The following is a 23,459-nucleotide window of genomic DNA, read 5'->3' as shown; positions in this document are numbered from 1 at the left end:
GGAAACATTTCCCTTTCCTATCTGGCACATCATCAATTCTTAGCTCTCCATATTTATATTTTTTGTTCCCCCTTATCTCTGATTATAGTAGTATAACATTAGTACACAGTTAACTAGTATTAGCTGTAATTACCTTTAACAAACACATTTTTGTACATTGAAATATGCATGGCCCATACAGGAATTGGGCCTTCCTTCCTTTGATTGTTTCTATAATAACAATAATTTAAAATTATTATTAATATTCTTTACCGTACTATTGAAGCCAACGATCCCGGGTTAAGACAATAGCAAAACAGTCATAATAAGAATCTGGCACTAGAGGGCGCTAAGTGCTCACAGGTAGATGGTGGACTGGTCTGCTCTGCTGCTGATGCTTCAGGTCCAGGTGGTGGATGGAAGTACCTTAGAGTCAAGGACAGAGAACATTCTAATGGTGTGAAATCCCAATGGATTGAACTCTTCCTGGCAATCTCAGCATGAGATCCCAGTGGCCTGAACCCTCCCTGTCCTTGCAGAGCTGTGGGACACAGTCAGTACCAGTTGGGATTCCTGCACTAGAACAGCACCATAGAAGTCCCCCCTTTGAATTCTGATTTCTCATACTATATATAACTACTATTCAATAAAAGATGGATTTTATACTCAAACTGTGTAGATTCTTTCCTAATGTATTTTTAATAGTTTGAATGTAATAAAAATTCAGTCTCAGTGATTCTTTAAAATTTTATCCCCCTGTATTTTCCTGTCTTATTCAAAGACTAATGTCACAATGAAAGACATGATGCAATTATTGCAGATGGTAAGATACAGTACAAACTATAGTGGGAGGACACCAAGCACAATTACGTTTCATCTACACAATATTGACACATTTGCATATAATTACATCATTATTTCACTATAACATCACCGTGAGAAAACAGGAGTAGTTGTTCAATTAATTATAAGGGAAATTTGCAATTCCATACAAATATTGTGTCAGATGTAAAAAATCAGTTACCAGGCCAGTACCACCAACCCTGTATGTTTAGCGCCTTTAAATATTCCTCAGGCAACAGCGCCCTCAGCTGGCAATACACAGGCATGTACCCTCCCCCTTCAGGATTTACAGAAGCTTCGTAGCAGATCCAAAAACTGCACCTGGAACTAATCCATTTTCAAACAAGATAACTGGCATGTATCAAATTCATATTCATTTTAATGAAAATTTTATCAGGCATTGATAATATTACATTCATAAATAAAAATACATGAACATTGAAAAAATTTTAACTTTTAAAATAAGCAAAAACAACTTTGCAAATTATTTTAATTTTAAAACAGTAAATTTTATCTTCCAAACCATGTAAACTGTAAAGAGGAAACATTTAACAATAAACACTGTTAAAAAGAAAACAATCCGCAATTTGCAGATCTGGTCTAAAACACCTGAAGAAATGTTCTTAAATTATATACAGGATTTAATATATACTGTAAATTAAAAAAAACAAAAATACATCCAAACTTACACGATGACACACAAATCACAACAACAACAACAACAACACACAACACACACACGCGCAAACATACGCACCCACTCACCCGCCCCCCCCACACACACAAACACATACACACCAAAAACTGTACAAATACTAACAATTTGTCTAATACAACAAACCACAGGGAATATCACACAGTGTACAATAATAATAATAATAATAATAATAATAATTATAATGTTTGGTTATTATTTATTTTCTATATTGTATTATTATTATTATCATTATTATTATTATTATTTTCATTACTGCTTAATCTACTGTTTAAAAGCACAATGATCTAAATGAGTAATAATTGAATTAGACGTGTCACGTTCAAGTTTAACACATGCATTATGACATTATGATAGCAGTTAGCCACTAAACACTAATATTACTCAGGGAATATCTAAGTGCAATATTAGCTTTTTATTAATTGTGTGATACATTTCAAATGACAGAAGCCTCATAATTCATATAATGATAAGTCTAACAAGAAAGAGGGTATGATTATGTCAGACAAAACATGCTTTATCACAGAGAAGAACCTTTAATCAGATAATTAAAGTGACAGAAATTCTACCTCCTCCAGAGAAAATATTTAATTACAAGAGAAATAATGAAGTCCTCTGATTCTTCAAAAACACTATTTCAAAATGTGCAGGTTCCAATTCACTAATGAAAAAAATACTTTCCTCATCCAGCTGAGTCTGCTTTTAGCTAAACACAGTTAAGCCCTCACTTACTGTATTAGAAAGTATATATTCCTTATACAGTTAAGGGCTTTGGTCAAGTTTTTTGCTTAACTTAAATTTCAGCATGGACTGTGTGAATAAGAGGATTACTTACACCTGTATGTGAGTGCTATTAATCTGTGAATGTGGAGAGAATTCCGTGCATTTTTATATGTTTGGGAATACCCAAGCATTCGTACATTCCGAGCACAGCTGACTCATTCTGACTAATTTCATTTTTTAGTACTTAGTGTGCATGATTAAAGTACACGCACACACACACACACACACACACACACACACACAGATCATTTTTTGTAGATTACTTGCAATTTCACTTTTATCGACATTCTCTATAGAAATAATGATACTAATAAGTCATCAAACAGGACCTGAAATACCTTATTTCATTTCATTTGTAAAAAGCCCTGTAGATTTTGCACGGGATGTCCAATCTGGTCCTCAAAGGGCCAATGTGGATGTAGGTTTTTGTTTTATTCTGTTACTATGGCACATCCACCTAATTAACTTTAATTTATCATGGTCTTCAATCAAGACCAAGTAGAATTCGTGCTGGACCAAAACAAAAACCTACACCCACTCTGGCCTTTTTTGGATAAGATCTGACACCCCTGGTTGAGCATTTGAAATAACATTCACATTGTGTGAGTGAACAGTGAATCAGCGGTGATTATTCTGTAAATATAACCATGAACTTTGAGCAAAGTTATGAACTCACCACACTAACTTTAAAAGACATCAGGAAAGCATCTATAGGTGAGTGTGTGTGTATGTGTGTGCGTGCCCATGTGTCTGTCTACATGTGCCCCTCCCAGGTAAACCCCAAGCCACGCCCCATCAAACCCCAGCCCCGCCCCCCAGCCTCACCCACTGTCCCGCCTAGTCCGGAGTGGGCGGGTTTCTGCGGCTCCTGCTCTTCCTGTGCTCCATGATCTTCTTCAGTTTGGCGAGGTCCCCCCGGAGAGGGCCGACCCGCTGGGCCTGCTGCTGCTCCTTGCAGTACCGCTGCATGGCCAGCGCCTCGCTGGTGCTCAGCGACCCCTGCAGGACCCCGGGCTGCGGCGGCGGCGGCGGGGGGGCCGCCCGCCCGTCCGTCAGCGAGCTCAGCACGCGCAGGCGGATCTTCGCCACCGTGCGCTTGAAGCTGTTCTCCGTGGCCAGGCAGTAGTACAGGCCCTGGTCCATGGGCTGGACCGAGCGGAACAGCAGCCCGTGATCCGTGGACACGACCCTGTTACTCAGCTTCACCTGCGCAGAGACGCGCGCCGCGCTTATTACACTTACACACTACGCTAAGCACTGCGCTAAATAACATGTACTGCTCTAAACACTGTGTGCTAATCAACAAACACTACATTAAACACTGTGTTAATTAACATAATGCTGTGTTAAATAACAAACACTGCACTGAACACTGTTCTAATCAACAAACACTGTACTAAACCCTGCTCTTAAAGGCTTCGCTGAACTCCATGCAAATTAGCCTACACTGCAAAGTAAGATACACAGTGCTACACACTGTGCCAATGAACACACACTGTGCTAAACATGTGGCAACATACAGCACAAGACACCGAGCTCATTGACATGCACTGTGCTATAAACTGCACTAGCATGCACCAGCGAACAGTGCACTGAAAAACACAAGCGGTCATGTCATCGTGAAACTCCACCTCTTTCCGCCGGTCGTTGTCCCTCTGAATCAGCCACTTGATGGAGGCCTGTGGGATCTTTGGCAAACACTCCAGGAAGGTGGTGTTGTTCCTTATGCCGTACTGCACCATCTCTGCAGCATTCCTGTACTCTGCAACACACACACACACATACACACAAATTCACCCAAACACACTAACACACACACACACACACTTATACATATATATATAGACTCAGTGCTCAGAGAGAGATATTATTGGCTGGACAGCACTACAGGCCTGCTGCTGGGCCATTGGCTTTGTGTTTAACAGGGAAGCTGGGGTCACATGACCTCTGGAGTGGAGCATCATGGGCTAGCATGTATGTGTTTATGTCTGGTGTACATGGTGTGAATCTTACCTTTCAGATTGAATCCTTTGCACTGTGTCAAAGGGTTCCCATGAATGATGTCCTGCCTTCTGCTTCTCCTGCTACGCTCACACACACATACATGCACACACACACGCACAAACACACACATGCACACATGTGAGCACAAACATACAAATACAGGCACACAGAACAAAAGTTTTACACTTCAATTTAGCAGGTTTTTGTCCCAAATGAAGAACAGGTTATGTCAACAAGTGAGCGGGGAAACTGCGTTGGACGCGTCTGACTGTGTGAGACACATTTCACAGTGGTGCTCCTCAGCAAGGCAGTCAAGAGGCCAAGAATGATGAAAAACAGAATTTTAGAAGAAGCAGAGGTTTGCTCTCAAACCAAACTAAACTTGGACCCTGAGCAACTCTTGCTGCTGCAATAAAATTTGCAGCAAAGTGAGCAGTAGGAAAGCTTAGTAGTGAATAACACAGAATAGCCTTACAGCTGGACTATTACACAGTGATCCTGAATAACAATGGTTCTGTCCAATTCACTCTGTGCAAAATGTTGGACATGGACACATGGAGAAATGAATACCCCCTGCCCGTTCCCTGTGGGGTAGGAATGTGGGCTGTGTGGGGTAGAAGTGTGCAGCAGGCTGAGTAGTATGGCTGGGTGATAAACTATATTGATAATTAACAAATTTATTTGAAGCGTAATAACAATCAATCATTGCCACTATGCAGCATATCAAATTTCTTGTTTTTCTTCTTTAATCATATCTGATGCAGTTAGGGTAGTATACATCCAAACTTCAGAGGCTCCACAAATTGCTTCTGGGGCAAAAAACCATCACCACTGATATCCTTTTGGTGTTGACAGCCAATCAGCAGAAAGGGCTTACAGCATGTGACTGACAAAGCGCAACACATGATCACATGGAAGTTGTACAACCTTGCTGCTGATTGGCTGTCTTATCAACACCCAATACATATCAGCGGTGTTGTTTTTTTCCCTGAAAGCATTTCATGTGACCTCTGAAGTTTAGATTTTTGCTATGGCATCAGAAAAAGAAAAAGATATTAACAGAAAAGCAATACATTACATGGTGGCCATGATTGTTATTGGGCTCAAATTTTTTTTTTACGATTATTGTTACAGTAGATTGCTCAGCGATACAGTAAGTACTGTAGGGTAACTGGGGTAAAGGTGGTCTGTATCTGTTTCCAGGGGTAAGTGGTTTAAGTGATGTAGGGTAACTGAGGTAAGTATTATGGTGCAATCGCAGCACTTTTTGCCCAGAGAGTAAGGGGCTTATATGATGTAGGGTAATTGGGGTAGGTTTAAAGGGGAGACAGCTGTACCTTTTGCCCAGGGGGTAGAAGTGTGAGCAGGTCAGACCATCCCAGGCGCAGTAAGGGTCTCTGGCCAGACAGCAGTCTGCGCATGCTGTGCCGTAGGCATGGCAACGGTGCAAAGACACCTGGGAAACCCCGTACTCCGAACTCACATACAGCTGTTGCTGAAACAGAAACAGCGCTAACCTTGTGAGTACACACAGTCACACACACACACACACACACACACACACAAACCCCTCTGCTTTCCTATGTAGATTTCAGAGCAGAACAGGACTGTTCACTGGATTATGCAACACTGAAGGGACTGAATGAATTCCACATTTCTGTCAAATCCACATCACTTTGAACAAATCAACATCACTCTGATCGAACCAACATCCTGACATGATGATCACATTAACTAACCTTTTTAGAGGAAATTCTTAAATTTGTCACTGGAGCCTCATTCTGGAAAAGACAATGAAAGGAAGACGTCAAATGGAAATATTCTGCTGTGATTTCCACCCACATGACCAAATGTTTTATTAGAGCAAAAACCTGCAGCATGTTTAGTGCGGGGAGATCAAATAGAGATCACACATTTGCCAGTCATCTAGAACATTCCTTGTAGTCCAGCAGCACAGACAGCTGTTGGTGATCAGACCCAGGGAAATGCCTGGTCCTGTCCTACTATAGCACAGCATTAAACACACACACACACACACACACACACACACACACAAACACACACACACACGCACACACACGCACATGCACACACACACACATATGCATGCACACACATGCACATGCACAGACACACGCACATGCACATGCACACGCACATGCACACGCACACACACACACACACGTGCATGCACAGATGCATAAATGCACTCAGTGCACTCCAGAAGACTGAGCTTAGAAAAGCAAACACACGGAACTGCGTTCCAGTGTAACTCTTTCTCCTGCAAACATGTGTAAATCACTGTTGTATAAATATTTCCTGTAAATGTGTGTAAACCTCTACTATAAAAGTCTGTAAATCTCTGCAGTAAAGGTGTATAAATCTCCACTGTAAATGTGTGTATATATCGCCTGGTTATGTGAATAAATCTCTATTGTAAAGGCATGTAAATCTCTGCTGTAAATCTGTGTAAACCTCTCATGTAAAGGTGTGTACATATCTAAAAGTATGTGAATCTTTCTTTTTTAAAGGTATGTAAATCACTTCTGTAAAGGTATGTAAATCTCTGCTGTAAAGGTGTGTATGTCCTTGCTGTAAAGGTATGTAAAGGTGTGGTATCTACATGGAAAATTTCGAGGTCAAACCTTAAATACTTCCAGCTCCTCCAGGATCAGATCCTCATCCAGTGAACGATTAGTGGGGAGGACGATCACCTTCTGCACCGTTCCTCTATCTGATGACAACCACTCAAACGATCAATCCACCAATCAATCAACAACACATCAATAAAGTCAATCAATTAACCAATCTATCAATCAATCAATAAAACAACCAATGAATTAACCAATCAATCAGTCAATCACTCAATCATCAACAACACATCAAATAAAGTCAATCAATCAATCAATCAGACAATTAATCAATAAACCAACTCATCATTAAAGCCAACCAGCCATCACTCAATCATTAAATGAAGAAAACAATCGATAAATCAACAGACCAAGAAAGCCAATCAATAGAGTAACCAATCAATCAATACATCAATACAACCAATTAAAGAAAAGAAATCAACGAACTCATCAATCAATCATCATTCAGGCAATCAATGAATAAACCAACCAATGACTAAACCAATCAGCTAGGTGACCGTGTGGAGCTCAGGCGATGCCATCCTCTCATTTACCTGTGCCCAGGAACAGCACCTGGTAGCGGCCGTCGGCCGCGGTCACCTGGTCTACGGCGATGGCGGTGTACTTGTAGTCGGCCTGCGTGCGCACCACCAGCGGCTTCCTGCCCACGGGGTAGATGGGATTGAACATCACCGGGTGAGTCCTGATGAACGTCACCACCTCATCCGGGAATTCCTTAGTGGAGTGAAGGCTGGGGGTGAAGGCTCCCCCAGGGCACTATGGGTAAAATTCAAATTTACATTTATTGTCTTTGTTGAAGGATTATTGTCCATCAAGTTAAGATCGATAATGGCCTTCATTTTTTGCTTGCTTTGTCTGTTGTGCTTTGGTGCACTTCTCCCTATATGTACAACTGGCTGTGATTGGCTGATTTGCATGTCACTACACAGATCAGTGAGCTGTAATTGGTTGATTCCAGTTGTTCCTTTTCTTTGTCCCGCAGTTCAAATAAGGGGGGAGGGAATGCCATCAGGGGCTCAGCTGCTGAACAGACTGGTTCAGATGGACCCAGTTAAACACGGGCCTGAGGGGGAACATCCTGTTCTGATTTATGTCACTTAAACACAAGAGTAAAAAATAAAAAAAGCCATAATGTGTCACTGGAACCCTTCAGGATGGCACTAGACAGCTACACGGACCGCAGACTGAGCAGCTCAACATGGAGATAATTACGTCCAGCTCAGAGCCCTGTTCTGGTCAGAGAGCATACCACGTGAGTTCATCCATTTGTATTTTAATGTATGAGAGTACGTGAGCATATAAAAACACCAAGCAACCTTTCGTATATCTGCTGAGACTGAAGGCCCAGTGCTGCCCCCCCTCAGCTAGTTTGGTGAAGAACATGGTTTTAAGTGACAGGGCACTTGTACAGGAGGAAAGCTAGGCATTCACAGCTTCATTCAAGGGAGAGAGAGAAATACATGGATAACCCAACCAAAAAAAATGAAATGAAATGAAAATAAAATCATAAATCATCATTATCTCAATGTTGGGTCCCCCAGGACTCACCGTGCCAGGGCGGGGATAGGGGATCCGGCCCTGGAACGGGACCCACTGGAAGTTGGGTCCGTCTCTGTGGGCGAAGGGGCCGTTGAAGATGGTCAGGATGTCGGCCATGTTGTACATGCACACCGCTGAGCCATGGAACACGGAGCTGAGGAGTGAGAACACACTTCCTGTCAGAGCCACTGGAGCAGAAAATGCACTTCCTGTCAGAGCCACTGCAGCAAATAATGTACTTCCTGTCAGAGCCAGCGAGGTAGAGAACGCAGTTCCTGTAAGTGCTACCAAGATAGAGAACAGCACTTCCTGTCAAGGCTGCCGTGGCAGAGAACTCACTTTCTGTTAGAGCCACCGGGACAGAGAAGGCACTTCCTGTTAGAACCGGCGGGACAAAGTATGGTTTTCCTGTCAGAGCCATCGAGGAAGAGAATGCACTTCCTGTGTTGTATAACGGAGCTCTCTTAGTGCCCTGGCTGTGTTTCTGGATTTCCCAGTTATAAGATATTGGAGGGTTCACTGGCACGCTCCTGCAGGAGGCGCCGGAGGAACCGGATCCTAGCGGGAGTGCGCGGTTTGGCTGGAATAATAGCGTCAATAGCGGAAAAGCCTCAGCGAGCAGGGCAAACACAGAGCGCTCGAACAGGCAGAGGAAGAAACACACTCTCTGACTAATGTGGTGTGCCCTTGTTTGCGTTGGCTGCGGACGGAATACCTCATTGGGCGGCTGCAGCGCTGCTTTATATGGGCACGAGACGGCGCAAAGAACACACGCCCTCTCCCAGCCGCAAGGCCGATCTGGGCTCGTAAACAGTCCGAACACACAACCTCTCCCAACCGAGAGGCCGCTGGGCTCATAAACATAATAAAGTCATAAATACACACTCCCTACATTATAAATCATGGCCTATGGATATTCCTCAGTGTCGCACACAAATACATTATAATAGTAGAGGTATTATAATACTTCTTAACTTTAATAAGGCGTTCAGCTAAGTAACTGTAACTGTAATAACTAATAACTTTGACTGTAATAACTGTAATACTCTATTAGCTGAGGAGACATCAGCACACAGCCTGAACTGTCCACTGCCTGCTGCTGCAGCAGCCTTTAATGCGCATTCCCGCAAGCTGAGCTGCGCAGTCTCTGCATGTTCTCACCAGCTGAGCTGTGCAGTCACCATGCAATCTCACAAACGGAGCTGCGCAGTCACTGCGTGGAAGTCACACAAAACTTACTTTACCGTCGCTCTGAGACCTACGGCTTTCACGGGATAACCCTCCCACCCCTTAAGGTGTTTTTACACATTTGGCATTTAAACAACATGTGTGTTTCCTTATGGACATTAAGCCCTGCAGTGCTGACATCCATCATACACTGCAGTCAGATTCCAGAGTGGAAACAGGATTTGCGGCTGACCTACCTTGTGGATGTAAAAATCCCAAACAACAGAAGGTTCTTGGGATGTTCGGTTTCCAGTAAAAATATACTCTCTGGAAGAGAACAGAAAGACTTAGAATTAAAAACCAGATCACAGCTTCACTTCCTCCACAGCTGAAACCACTGCCAGGAGAGAACAGATCACCATGATTAATACAGGGAAAAAACTCTCATATTGGGGGCGGGCGGTAAGTGTTGTTAATTGGTGGACAGTTTACAGGTGGCTCACAGACAGTTGGCACTTGGTGGATGTTTTGGTGGACAGTTTGTTGCATGGTTGGAGGGTGGTTTGGTGGATGGTTGGGGAATGATTGGAGGATGTTTGGTGGATGGCTTGGTGGATCTCTGGAGGATGCTTTTGGGGATGCTTTGGAAGATGGCTGGAGGATGTTTGGGAGATGGTTTGGTAGATGGTTTGAGGGATTGTTTGGGGTATGGTTGTAGGATGGTACAGGCAATGGTTTGGGGGATATTTTGAGGATGACTTTTTGGATGTTTGGAGGATGGTTTGATGAATGGTATGGGCGATGTTTGTAGGATGGTTGTATGATGGTTGGAGGATAGTTCGCTCATCTCACTGACCCAGCTCATCGAAGTGCGTCTCCGTGCCATCAAGCTCCACCACAGAGCAGACCATCCGAGCCTTCAGGAAGGTGCTCCATTTATTCACCAGGCTGCGCTGACCGCCAATGTCATTCTGTGAGACAGAGAGTTTGACTCATTCCACTAGTCATGCTGACAGCCATGAATCTGCTTTCCCAGTACAAGAACTACAAAGCCCAACAGCACTTATGTACCAGTTAAACAGCAAATACATGATAAATGTAATATACAGTATATAAGAGACACACTATCAAAGACATCAGGGCACGCACGCACGCACACATATGCGCTTGTACACACTCTCACCGGACACACTCTCGCCACCATGGTGTGAATGTGTTTGGTGTTGCCACTGTTGTCCATCATCCTCTCCCGTATGAAGAAGTAGAGCTTGGCGTCATTCGGGTCAGAGCCATCGGGGATCAGCTGGGCATCGATGAAAATGGGTTCTGAAAAGACCAGGAGCAAGACTTCAACACCACTGTGGAATTCTCATTTATTCATTTATTACAGCAGTGAAAAAAATATACAGAATTCCGTGCTTTGCACAACATTAAAGATTACAGTTAAAATATTTAATTAAATTGCCATAAGATTAAACCATATAAATGTTAGACCTAAAGTGTATAAATGTTAGATAAGAATGAAAGTGTATAAAGGAGAGGAGTGACATAGCATCAGTTTTTAATCTCTGATCTCTCCTCACCACTCAGCCACTTGGAATTGTGCTGGTCGGTCCGGACGGCGTTCCTCTTGGTGAGGCTCCGGAAAATGGCGGGGTCTGTTCCCATGAAGTCGATGTACATTCCGGAGAAGAGCTCCTGGTCTGGGCAGGAGGGACAGCTGAGTAAAACTCATCCCAAAACCCCACTCATTCAGCACCAAACACCAGCCACTCACCCCCAAAACCCCACTCACCCACCCCCAAATGCCACTCACTCAGCCCCAGACCCCAGGGGTGTTACAGACAGACATACACACACACACACACACACACACACACACACAGGTAAAGAAAGCAACAGAAACACACAGGTAAGGGGTGTTACACACACACACACACACACACACACACACAGGCAAAGGGGGAAACAGAAAGACAAAGGTGAGGGTGGTATGAGGAGTTATGGAGGGAGCAGATAACTCACTGAGCATCACTGAGACAGTGTTGACTGTTGGGTTGAAGGAGCACCTCCCCTTCCCTGACTCATCCTCTGAGTCCACATAGAACACTTGGTCCTGCAGCAGAACAGAGGCAGGGCCAATCACAGACAAGCAAGCAAAGGGAGAGCCAATGACAGACAGGTTTTTAAATACAGCGTGTCTATTTCCTTCTTCAGTGACTCTCTGGTGAGTGAATGAAACACAGCAATTCTGGGCTCTACTGACTGGCCTGTGGGGAACATTAGTGAGGTCTGGGCTCTACTGACTGGCCTGAGGGGAACATTAGTGAGCTCTGGGCTCTGCTGACTTGCCTGTGGGGAACATTAGTGAGCTCTGGGCTCTGCTGACCAGCCTGTGGGGAACATTGGTGAGCTCTGGGCTCTGCTGACCAGCTTGTGGGGAACATTAGTGAGCTCCGAGCTCTACTGACTGGCCTGAGGTGAACATTAGTAAGCTCTGGGCTCTACTGACTTGCCTGTGGGGAACATTAGTGAGCTCTGGGCTCTGCTGACCAGCCTGTGGGAAACATTAGTGAGCTCTGGGCTCTACTGACTGACTGGTCTGTGGGGAATATTTGTGAGTGTGAACATTAACTCAACATTAGGCTATGCATCGCACCGTTAGCAAACCACACTGCCCCGCCTGCTAACCACATTGCCCCTCACTGGAACAGTGCCTTAACTGGATGAACACCTCAAGAGGCCCACAGGATGCAGCCAAAAGGAGGATGACAGATCTCATACTGACCTCTGGCCTTCGACCCCTGTTGATGTAGGTGCAGACAGGGCTGTAAGCACCACTGCCACAGATGAAGAGATGAGTCCTGTTATAGGGTTGAATAACTCTGACAAAGTTACCACAGCCATGCTGGAAAAGAGGGGGGGAGGGGGCAAGGAGGGGAGAGAGAGATGTACTGCCATTGCCATATCACCTATTATCAGTATTTTAATGAATTAGGCCATTGGCTGTAGTCAATCAATGAGTTACTCAAGCAATAATTGGATCAATTAGCCACCAGAGGAGGTGGTAGCAACTTGGCTCTTTGTACACAGTCAGCAGCCGTAGCTCCATATGCTAGTGTGTTTGATACCCACAGCATTGTAACATATTGGTTTTGTGGTTGTTGGAAAGTTCAAACCCATCAGTAGAACTGGGGTCCTGAGCCTGTGGGGGGGTCATTCTAACAAACCCCTCAGCTACCCCCATTGTGTTCACTCTTTCCCTCACTCCTTCACTCCGCAAGGCATTCACTCCTCCACTCATTCACACATTCACCCTCCCACAGCATTCATTCTTCCACTCATTTACTCCTTCGCTTGGCAGCAGAGATAAGGTGGGTTGGTCGTCACGGTAACAGCGGCTATCCCTCTCACCGTGGGGTCTTTCCCTGCCATTTGGCACTCCTGCTTTTTACTGCTGGAAGCTGGCCAGAACACCTGGGGGGGGTGAGAGAGAGAGAGAGGGGGTGGCAGGAAAGAAAGACAGAGACATAGAGAGAGAGGGAGACCGAGAGCAGGAGAGTGAGAGAGGGAAAGAGGGAGAGAGAGAGAGAGAGAGGGGGAGATTCAGCAGGAGAGAGAAATAGAGAGAGGGGGGGACCAAGAGTGAGTGAGAAAGAGAGAGAGAGAGGTAGAGAGAGAGAGAGAGAGAGATTATAATTTCATTCGCAGATACTATAGATCATTTAGGAGAGAAAACCTCTCGCTGGAAGATACCAAAAGGATGCACTTTTTCCAGAAAACCAAAAGGAAAATTTCAATATAACATCCATGTTTAACAAGCGCATTGAAAACCTGCTGAAGTACACCACATCCTCTGGGTTGCTAAAACAGAGTTAAACTCAGTCTGCCCACAATGACTCACTTGTATTAAATTAGCTCATAAAACCACAGCATCCTGTGCAAGTGAACCTGCAGTCACACCCTCTGTAGGTTGAGTAATTGGCCACTTCTCGCAATTAGAGAGATTCTGTGAATTCACCTGGTAATTAACCCGCAAATGGAGCCACTGAGAATGTTTGAAATGGACTCATCTGTTGACACACTCAGCTTGAGCAGGACACAAACGTAATATAGCATCCAGGCACGGCGTAACAATTAGAGATAATGGCTAACACGTTCAGTGCCTCCTCAACTCTTTACATTAGCTCCGTAATGCATGCGGGTTTACTCTAATGGAACATCTCCACTGCTCGATTTAGGATCATTATCTGGACATCGGGGACCCACAGCCATTTGCATTAAATGCACATCTCAATGAAGCTGAGCCCATCAATATTCATTAGTGTGCATTCAATCAGGATCGGGATACATGATACAGACTAGCCTGAAGAGAGAGCATTAACTAAACGCATAACACACTTAATGATCTCTTATGGGGATATACTGAATGTTGAGCTAGGACACACACCAGAGCAATAAACACACACCTGTGCTGTAAACACTCAACTGAGCTACGAACACACGCCTGCATTATAAACACACACCAGTGCTATAAACACATACCTGAGATATAAACACACACCAGCACTATAAACACATACCTGTGCTATAACCACACACACACTTGAGCTATAATCACACACAAGCTATAAACAAACACCTGCATTATAATCACACACCTGAGCTATAAACACACACCTGAGCTATTATTACACACCTGAGCTATAAACACACACCTGAGCTATTATCACACGCTTGAGCTATTATTACACACCTGTGCTATAAACACACACCTGTAGGGTTCCCTGGGTGATGCTGTTGCTATGCAACTCACCTGTAGGGTTCCCTAGGTGATGCCTTTCCTATGGGAATCACTGGTAGGGTTCCCTGGGTGTTGCTGTTGCTAAGGGTACTCACCTGTAGGGTTCCCTGGAGTGATGTTGCTATGCGACTCACCTGTAGGGTTCCCTGGGTATTGCTGTTGCTAAGGGTACTCACCTGTAGGGTTCCCTGGGTGATGTTGTTGATGTCCATGGAGAGGGCGTGGTCCTTGCAGCCCACATACATACGGTCCTGATCCTCATCCATCACCAGGATTCTGTAATCCATGGGCTCCTCAGATAGACTGTAATATTGCAGGGACTGGGAGGCCAGCAACTCTGTAACCCACATGCAGCAATACATACATTCAGAGAGAGAGTTAGTTTATAATACATGCAGCAGCATTGCAGTTATGCAGAATGCACATATTACTGCATGTACCTGTGAACATGAACATCTTTCTGAACACTGTTTCTCAAAGGACCAAATCATTTTTACAACAAGTTATCCTCTGCCTTTTGACTTTCCTGAATGATTCTGGAACAGCAGGACACTAATATAACTCAGACTTATACAGGGGCGTAGCAAGCGAGGAGGGGGGACATGTTCCCCCCAATGTTGGAAACAGTTAAAATTGCCCGCCCCCCCCCCAATAATTGTACTGAAAAAAACATACAATTAACAAGCCCACCAAATACAGCAAATATCATTCCTTTTAATGGAGCCCAATTTTTAAAAAAATCAACCCATTCAAATCATGCAGACGGTACCTGCTAACCAGACTCAGTAGGTTGCAATCAGACAACTGAATGGGTACAGTATCAGTCACTAATATACCTCACACTCACAGCAGGACACTGATCTACCTCACACTTACAGGACACTAACATACCTCACACTTACAGTAGGACACTAACATATCCCACACTTAGAGTAGAAGACTACTTCAGACTCATAGTAGGACACAGACATACCTCACACTGACTGAGGCTTTTAATTTGAGCATGCCTTTTATCAGGAGGTATGAATGCACAAGTTATGATATTCCCTGAGATAAAGTAATTGATGGACAGGTTACGATATTCCCTGACACCCTATATTAGACAGGGGATTGGCCGCATTCCTGAGTATGCTCACTTACTGGGGCCTGGAGGACTCTTTTAGAGTTGCACGGAGTCCTGTGCATGCTGAGTTGGACTCTTCCGCACATCTGATTTCTGTATTTGTCGCTCATTTCGTACTTTACACATGTGGCATACCAGCAGTGAATGAGACCATTTCCATAAGTGGTCCGTGAGCTGCTTCAGTTGCAAGTGATTATAAACAAAGGACAGGCAAGCCAACACTGCAAACCATAAAAAAAATGACTTCCATTGCTGTATTTCTATTGAAGAAGGTCATAACAGCCATTTTATATGAAGCTTTTCACAGGAACTGAATGCGCATGTTCTTCTGGATTTCATTTACGAGCAACGGTCAGAATTGCAATCTCGTCGTATGCTTCATATACCTAACGAGTGCTGCAATAACAGACACCTCACAGAAAACGAAAGCACCGACTCAGTTCACAAAACATCACCCCTGCTGCTTTGAACTCGCATTCAATGTTCCAGAAGTAGTCCTTGACAGAGTAAGAAAAATCAGCTTCGTAACGGCAAAACAAAAACACATTGCGTGTAAATGATTGATGTTTTTGTGTCTTAGGCTGTGCCGGGCGGATGGGGGGGGAAGTGGGGGGGTCTTTCATTATTGATATGTGCGGCTGGGCCTCAGTGCACCCTTAATGCCTCCAGACCATGACTGCTGCCCTGACTGAAAGCATGTGCGCATGCAGGTAACTGTGGAGCCACGCTTTCAGGAGGCACCCTGTGAGTGTGCGCACGTGTGTGTGCGTCTGTGTGTGTGTGTGTGTGCGTGTGTGTGTATATGTGTGTGTGTGTGTGTGTGCATGTGCATATGTGCGCGTGTGTGTGTGCAAGTATGTGTGTGTGTGTGTGTGTGTGTGTGTGTGCATGTGTGCGTGTGTGTGTGTGTGTGTGTGTGTGTGCATGTATATGTGTGCGTGTGCATGCGGATACCTGTGTGTGGAACTGATTGTGTGAGAGGTAACAAGCAACCGTGTCAAGACAAGATTCCCTTTCATGGGTGCTCGGTTTTTTGACAGGCAGGGAGGAAGAACCTGATCTGGACTCGGAGGAAGAAAGAAGCAAGCTGCTTCCTGGGTGACCGGCGATATTTCGGTTCTGATGAGGGAACCCGTGGAACAGACAGGACACCCTGTCTGTGCTGAGGCCTCTTATATCACCCGCACTCCCCCACCCCCAACCCGCCTTGTCGGCAGGCAGCCATGCCCTACAGGAGATGGAGACCACCCAGGACGAGCGCCTCTGGGTCGGTCCTCTCCGCATTGCCTGCATTCTTACACAGACAGTGAGAACACGCTCGCTCCTGATATGTGCTGACTGAGGAGGGAGGTGGGGTGGGGGCAGGGGGCACTGAGCCAGCGGTGTAGCATAGTGGTTATGGCAACTAGGCTGCGGAAATCAAACACTGCTGCTATACATGCAAGCAAAATTCACTTCAGCCAATCTCTTCCTTGAAATATTGAGCAGTATGAATGGACTGTTTGTTTAAAAAACTCATAAGCCGTGCGTGTTTCTCTGGGTAAGAGTGCCTGCCTAAGTGTACTGTAAATTGCAATGATTATCATTTATCAATATTTAATAATAAAAAAATAACAGTCATGAAGAAACAAAACACACTAAGTGCTCTGGTGGTAATTTATTAATGTCTGAGCACATGCAGTAGAATTACAGGAGACACGGAGCAGTTCTGGGTAATGCTGTCCTCAGTTCCCTGCCAATGAGAACTGAGACTGTGTCTTCTGCTGCCCTAATTAACACCTGGCCCACTTCACCTGTTAGAACCTTCCGTCCGGCCTCCTCTGACCCTCTGACCCCTGCGGCTGTAAATGTGTGTTTAAACGCAGGGCGTGTGTGGGGACATGGTCACTGGGTCATGTGACATGGGCTTGTAATCTGTTATTGGCTACGATACGCTTACCATTGGGCAATGCAGGGCCAGGAGGATTTTGGAACGACGAGTACTGTGCGCACTGTCGGCCATGTTGTTTTTGCTGTGGACAGATGAAGACTTCAGTGACGTTAAATGTAAATTTAGCCCATGGCCTGGTTGCTGCTCGTCAGGTCCTAGGGCTGACCCAATGTTGCCTAGCGATGGTGAGGTCATAGATATGATTCATTACATGGCCCATAAGAGAAGGTCAGGCTGAACAGCTCAATTTCCATCAACGCACATAGACGGACCGACAAATTAACATATTAAGCAAGTCTTTGAATCAGAAGAAAAAAAATAATGCAAATACAGCATATAAGTCATTTTGTATTACTGATTTTAATATGTAATTATAACTGACTTCTACATATAATTAGTATTGCTGATTTTAATGTGTCATAGAGCAGCGTCATTAAAATCTTTTGGTGCACTAAAATATACCAAAAGATGAAAAAATGAATGACTTCCTCTCATGTGGTGGAATGGATCAGAATTTGTAATAAACTCATTTGACCCCCAGCTCGGCTGCCAGTCAGCAATGTCCACAGGGTCAAAGGTCAAATCCGTACAGTACACATTGGAATTATTTTCAATTATTACAAATATTTTCTTTTCTCCTTCAAAGTACTATGGTGGATTTAAGGTCAATATCAGCTCCATTTTTATTTAATATGGAGTCTTCTTTATTGACCTTCCCATGTGCATATCAGAAACAAAATAGCTGAATACATATTTCTGCCCTCATTATGTGCAGAAGGGGGCAAAGACACAAAAGCCAGAATCTATACGTCTCAAGGGGTGGAAATCCAGGCTGAGAGACATTTTGACCTAACTGGCCTAGGAATATAGCTCATATTTTACCTGGATATAGCCTAGCTATGTCCTAGTTGGCTAGAAAGCTTTAATTTTTCTGCCAAATGTTACCGGATTTTCAGCTGAACGCCTGGATGGCGTTTCACTGACTTTTCACCACAAAAATGTTTGCAGGTAGTTACTGTTTTTTCTCACAATGTTCAGCTGAAACAGTTTTAAGGACACCAGGTGCTCCCATTCACTGTGATACAATCGGATTATAACAGGAAGGGAATGAAGGAAAAGTTGTGTGACAGAATTTTTCCTACTTGTTCAGCTGAACACATGCATGCACACGCACGTCCACACACACACACACGTACGCACTCACTCACAACCACCAAGAGCACACACACATCCACACGAAGCAGAAGACGAATCGCAGAAGGAAGGTTCCCTTTCATATTATCTTGCCAGGATAAATATTCTGAGATCTCGGGTTGGAAACTACATCAGAACTCATTAAAAGTCAATAAATAAATAGAACATGTTGTTACTTCAGTACGAGCTTCAGCCAGCAATGAGCGTGTTAGTTTGTCACCTGACCCGACCCACAAGGCTGATTGGCTGAAGCTCAAAGTGAACGGGAAATATTCTTTATTTTGGAGCGAATGATTGGGCCGAGCCAAGGACTGCTTAACGGACCCTTAAATGCAAGCTAAGATTAAGCTGTCAACAGCAGACAATAGAAGCTGATCCACGCTCAGGAATGTTTCAAACGTTTTTAGTTTTTTTGTTGTGTTTTTACCAAACACTGAAGCCTCACTGTTCCTCAGTGGCACTGGAGTTTTTAGGATTCTTATTTTTCATTACTGAACGATGAAGCCACGTTCTGGCGCTTATTCATGTGTTTTTGCGCTGAGATCCGGAGCTGTGGATTTAACTCTTCATCACTGTGCCTCTCCGGCCGTTCTGTAGCCGGAGCCAATCGGGGACCGGAGCTAACCTAACGGAGAAGGAATGCGGGACACAGCGGCTCCCTGCAAAGCGAAAGCAGACTCGGCGACCCCGCTTTACCCCCGGCTAGAGTTACAGAAGCGAAAAACAGAAACTCAGGAGTTCTGACCAGCGGCAGACACCCTCCAAAACTCCCTCAGTATTTCACAACCTGCATCTGCCTGAGATTCACTCACTCGCAGCTCACAACAGCAAAAACTTCAGCCTCCTCTTTCAGAGAAGATGAAATAACACCGCCCCCCCCCCAACACACCACCTGCATCTGTCCTGAGGCACGCCCACCCATACCCCACACCCCACCACGTTCCCGCCGAAGAGGTGCTCCTAATGGGTTTGTGCAGCCGCTCTAATGTGCGGTAGCTATAATGTTTAGGGACATGTCCCTGAGTTTGCAGGTTCAAATCCTTCACCTGAAATACATATCTAGCAAATTGATTGTATGTAAAAGATAAAAACTGATAAATAACTGCTCTGGGTAAGAGGGCCAGCAGAATGCCCAAATGTCTTTGGGTTCCCCTGTACTGTGGGGGAACGCCACCGAAAATATAGCCATTGAATATTTATCTGCAGTTTTCCACGTTTCCAGAAGAGGTACAGAAGAACATGTTAAAACGGCCAAAGACATTTACTCTGCCCTCTCTGAAGCTCCAGGAACTTCCTCCACGGTAGCTTCCTTCCTGTCTGCATAACTCTGTGACATCACTACACATAACACAGATGACATGATAAATTACCAGACCTGCATAACACACACTGCATGTTTAAATAAAGACCTGAAAAAGACAGAGAGAGAGAGGGAGACTGAGAGAGAGAGAGAGAGAGAGAGAGTGATAGACAGAGACCGAGAGACAAACAGACAGGGAGGAAGTGAGACAGAGAGAGAGATAGGAAAGTGGGGAGGGGTGCTTGGCCAGGCTGCTGTCCTACACATGTCTGACAGCAGTTGGCTGTAATAGTTATTTAATGTTTCGCTCCAGTGGGGCTGAGACGTAAACAGGAAGTGCCCTGCTCCTTACCTTGGAAGGGCAGGAAGACTCTGGGCAGGGGCTGCTGGGAGAATCCAGAGACACTGATGAAGAGGAGCAGGAGGAGTGGGCCCGCTGACCGCACCGTGACCCCAGCTGACTGGGCCACGCCCCTCTTTGGCCACCCCATGACTGCTGGAACCGTACCCAGGCCTCCAGGCCTACACAAGCAGAACAGAACCACAGAGAGCCAGTGTTACCATGGAGATCAGGTCGGATGTCCAACATCCTGCTGTCCAATCAACTTCCAGCAAAGGAGACAGGAATGCAGACCAGAACAACATCACAAATGACAAACATCGCGCTCAAAGTCATGGTTTACTGCCTCGCCAAGACAGAGGAGCAGCATATTTCTTTCAGAACCTTATTTAGTGCCTGTCCTTTAAAAACCTCTAACTCTTTGAAAAGCACACTCTTTGGAATGTTCTAGAACTCCACTGCTTTCAAATTACCAGTAGTAATTGTTACATCAGCATTAGAATGTACAGTTAATGTAATAACACACTAACCACATATTGATCTTACACCTTAAATGGTTAACTGTAGCTGTTGCCCAAGAGATTGCATTCCAAAAATCTCAAGATTACACATTAAATGCAATGCAAAACTGCAGCATGGTTTTATTAGAGCAGAAAAAGTTGTTTTAATCAGAGCCTCTCACAGACTGAAGAAGGGCAGCGGACTGAAACGTTGCTGCTTTTACTGTTAAAATAAAAAGTTGTTTTAAAGAAGTGCACTGCCATTTGTCTTCATTTAATAGGGATAGCATCATCGGAAAGAACAGCTCAGACAGGCTGTAGTGCGGTACTCAGAGATAGGATCAGGTCTGAGAGACTGCACTTTGGTCCACAGGTGCATATTCTGCATGAGTGCTTCTTTCTCCTGAAAGGCTTTGCAGGGTCCATGGCTGGGACCACAGCACCTCAGCTCTCTGCAGCATGATTTATACATAAGGAAAAATAAAGCTCTCCTGTAACAGGTCTCCAGGCTCATGTGTTAAACATGAGGCTGGTAAAATATTAACCGGCTCCGGGGGGAGAGCCCCGCCCCCCTCCCACCCCTTTAGATTCCAGCTGCAGGTATGGGCGGAGGGCGGGGCCAGGTGGAGACAGAATTTACTGCTCACCCAGGAATGTGTGTGTGTGTGTGTTTGTGTGAGTGCATGTATGTGTGTGTATGTGCGGGTGTGCGGGTGTGTGTGTGTGTGTGTGTCTGTGTGTGCATGTGTTTGGGGTTTGGAATTGTGTGTGTGTGTACATATGTTTTGGGTTTGGAAGTGCGTGTGTGCGTTTGTGTGAGTGCATGTACATGTGTTTATGTGTGTGTGCATGTGTGTTTGTGCATTAGACATATGGAAAACTCAGATGCAGTAATGTACTTTGGCAGTATTTCAGAACTGCTGATGATCCCTATAAAAGGGAGACCTGTACAGCTGCTGGAGCCATCACTACACACCCAGATCACTGTATACCCATCTGACTGCAAACCCGGATTACTGCAGATTGACCTCATTGTACAGTCAGCTCACTGCACATTCCTCCTGAACATTGCTTCTACAGCATTAAGCTACAATGGCATACAGCTGCTACCCTGAAACATCATGATGACCTCTTACACATCTACACCAAACAGTTAAATGAGCTCATACACATCTACACCCTACAGCCCAATAAACTCTTACACATCAACACCCTACAGCCCAATGAGCTCTTAGACATCTACACCCTACAGCCCAATAAACTCTTACATATCTACACCCTACAGCCCAATGAGCTCTTAGACATCTACACCCTACAGCCCAATAAACTCTTACATATCTACACCCTACAGCCCAATGAGCTCTTAGACATCTACACCCTACAGCCCAATAAACTCTTACACATCTACTCCCTACAGCCCAATAAACTCTTACATATCTACACCCTACAGTCAAATGAGCTCTTACACATCTACACCCTACAGCCCAATAAACTCTTACATATCTACACCCTACAGTCCAATGAGTTCTTACACATCTACACCGTACAGTCCAATAAACTCTTACATATCTACACCCTACAGTCCAATGAGTTCTTACACATCTACACCCTACAGTCCAATAAACTCTTACACATCTACACCCTACAGTCCAATAAACTCTTACACATCTACACCCTACAGTCCAATAAACTCTTACACATCTAAACACTACAGTCCAATGAGCTCTTACACATATAAGTCCTACAGTCTAATAAACTCTTACAGAAGTACTCCCTACAGCCCAATGAGCTCTTACACAACTACACCCTACAGCCCAATAAACTCATACACATCTACACCCTACAGCCCATTAAACTCTTACACATCTACACCCTACAGCCCAATAAACTCTTACACATCTAAACATTACAGTCCAGTGAGCTCTTATACATCTACACCCTACAGTCCAATGGGCTCTTAGCTCAGTTGGTTCCACTATAGGTCATTCAGCCACCTATTTCAATGTAAGTCAATCGTGGTGCCAATACGGTCAATCATTTTTTCCCACAAGAACATGTTGTTGCAATAGAAGTTCATCGGCAGATTTGCAAAGTTATCATGAGATTGGGACAATAAGTACATATTTTGTGAATGAATCAGGGGTAGTTTGTATCACTGTCACATCAATCCCGAGTCACTGCGTGTCACTGTATCTCACACACTCAGTGGACGACACTGGGCCCGGACATCGTGGCTAAGGCCATGAGTTGTCTCCACTATGTGACAAGCAGGAATTTAAACTTGTATTTCAATGGGTATCCTCCAGGGGTCCGCTCAGGCACTCTAACAGTGCAGTCAAGTGATTAATTGAACAAATGAGTTTCTAATTGAGACATTTATAAAAACAATTAGCTGATCTAATATGGTGAGAGTCAAGAATGAAATGAACATGGATGGAAGTTTTAATGCTATGTAAATCATGTCTTTGAGCCAGTGGTCCTGGTCATGGAGAGCTGCAGGGTCTGCTGGCTTCCGTTGTTACTCAGAACTTGAATAGCACAGCAATTTATCAATTGGAGCATTTGACTACACATTTAACTCAGGTAA

At 44.5% G+C, this 23,459-nt stretch overlaps 1 protein-coding gene across 1 annotated transcript in view; it reads right to left on the bottom strand.

Annotated features, from left to right (window-relative positions):
* Positions 1-1,933: 1,933 nt before the first annotated feature.
* The window catches only part of LOC118231056 (semaphorin-3C-like), a 24,197-nt gene continuing 2,671 nt past the window's right edge, over positions 1,934-23,459 (bottom strand). Inside the window, exons 2-18 of the mRNA XM_035424492.1 lie at positions 20,385-20,554; positions 14,662-14,822; positions 13,096-13,158; positions 12,470-12,589; positions 11,707-11,797; positions 11,265-11,384; positions 10,865-11,007; positions 10,538-10,652; positions 9,939-10,008; positions 8,524-8,668; positions 7,509-7,731; positions 6,970-7,058; positions 6,064-6,105; positions 5,662-5,819; positions 4,334-4,404; positions 3,952-4,082; positions 1,934-3,526 (exon numbers count right to left, since the gene is read on the bottom strand). Coding sequence (XP_035280383.1) covers positions 3,158-3,526; positions 3,952-4,082; positions 4,334-4,404; positions 5,662-5,819; positions 6,064-6,105; positions 6,970-7,058; positions 7,509-7,731; positions 8,524-8,668; positions 9,939-10,008; positions 10,538-10,652; positions 10,865-11,007; positions 11,265-11,384; positions 11,707-11,797; positions 12,470-12,589; positions 13,096-13,158; positions 14,662-14,822; positions 20,385-20,523 — 2,250 coding nt within the window. The 5' untranslated portion in view covers positions 20,524-20,554 and the 3' untranslated portion in view covers positions 1,934-3,157. The remainder of the gene's footprint in view (positions 3,527-3,951; positions 4,083-4,333; positions 4,405-5,661; positions 5,820-6,063; positions 6,106-6,969; positions 7,059-7,508; positions 7,732-8,523; positions 8,669-9,938; positions 10,009-10,537; positions 10,653-10,864; positions 11,008-11,264; positions 11,385-11,706; positions 11,798-12,469; positions 12,590-13,095; positions 13,159-14,661; positions 14,823-20,384; positions 20,555-23,459) is intronic.

Source organism: Anguilla anguilla, chromosome 7 (genome assembly GCF_013347855.1).
Source record: "Anguilla anguilla isolate fAngAng1 chromosome 7, fAngAng1.pri, whole genome shotgun sequence".
NCBI classification, from domain to species: Eukaryota; Metazoa; Chordata; class Actinopteri; order Anguilliformes; family Anguillidae; genus Anguilla; species Anguilla anguilla.
The sequence above is the reverse complement of the archived record's forward strand: the minus strand, read 5'-3'. Positions and strand labels throughout refer to the sequence as shown.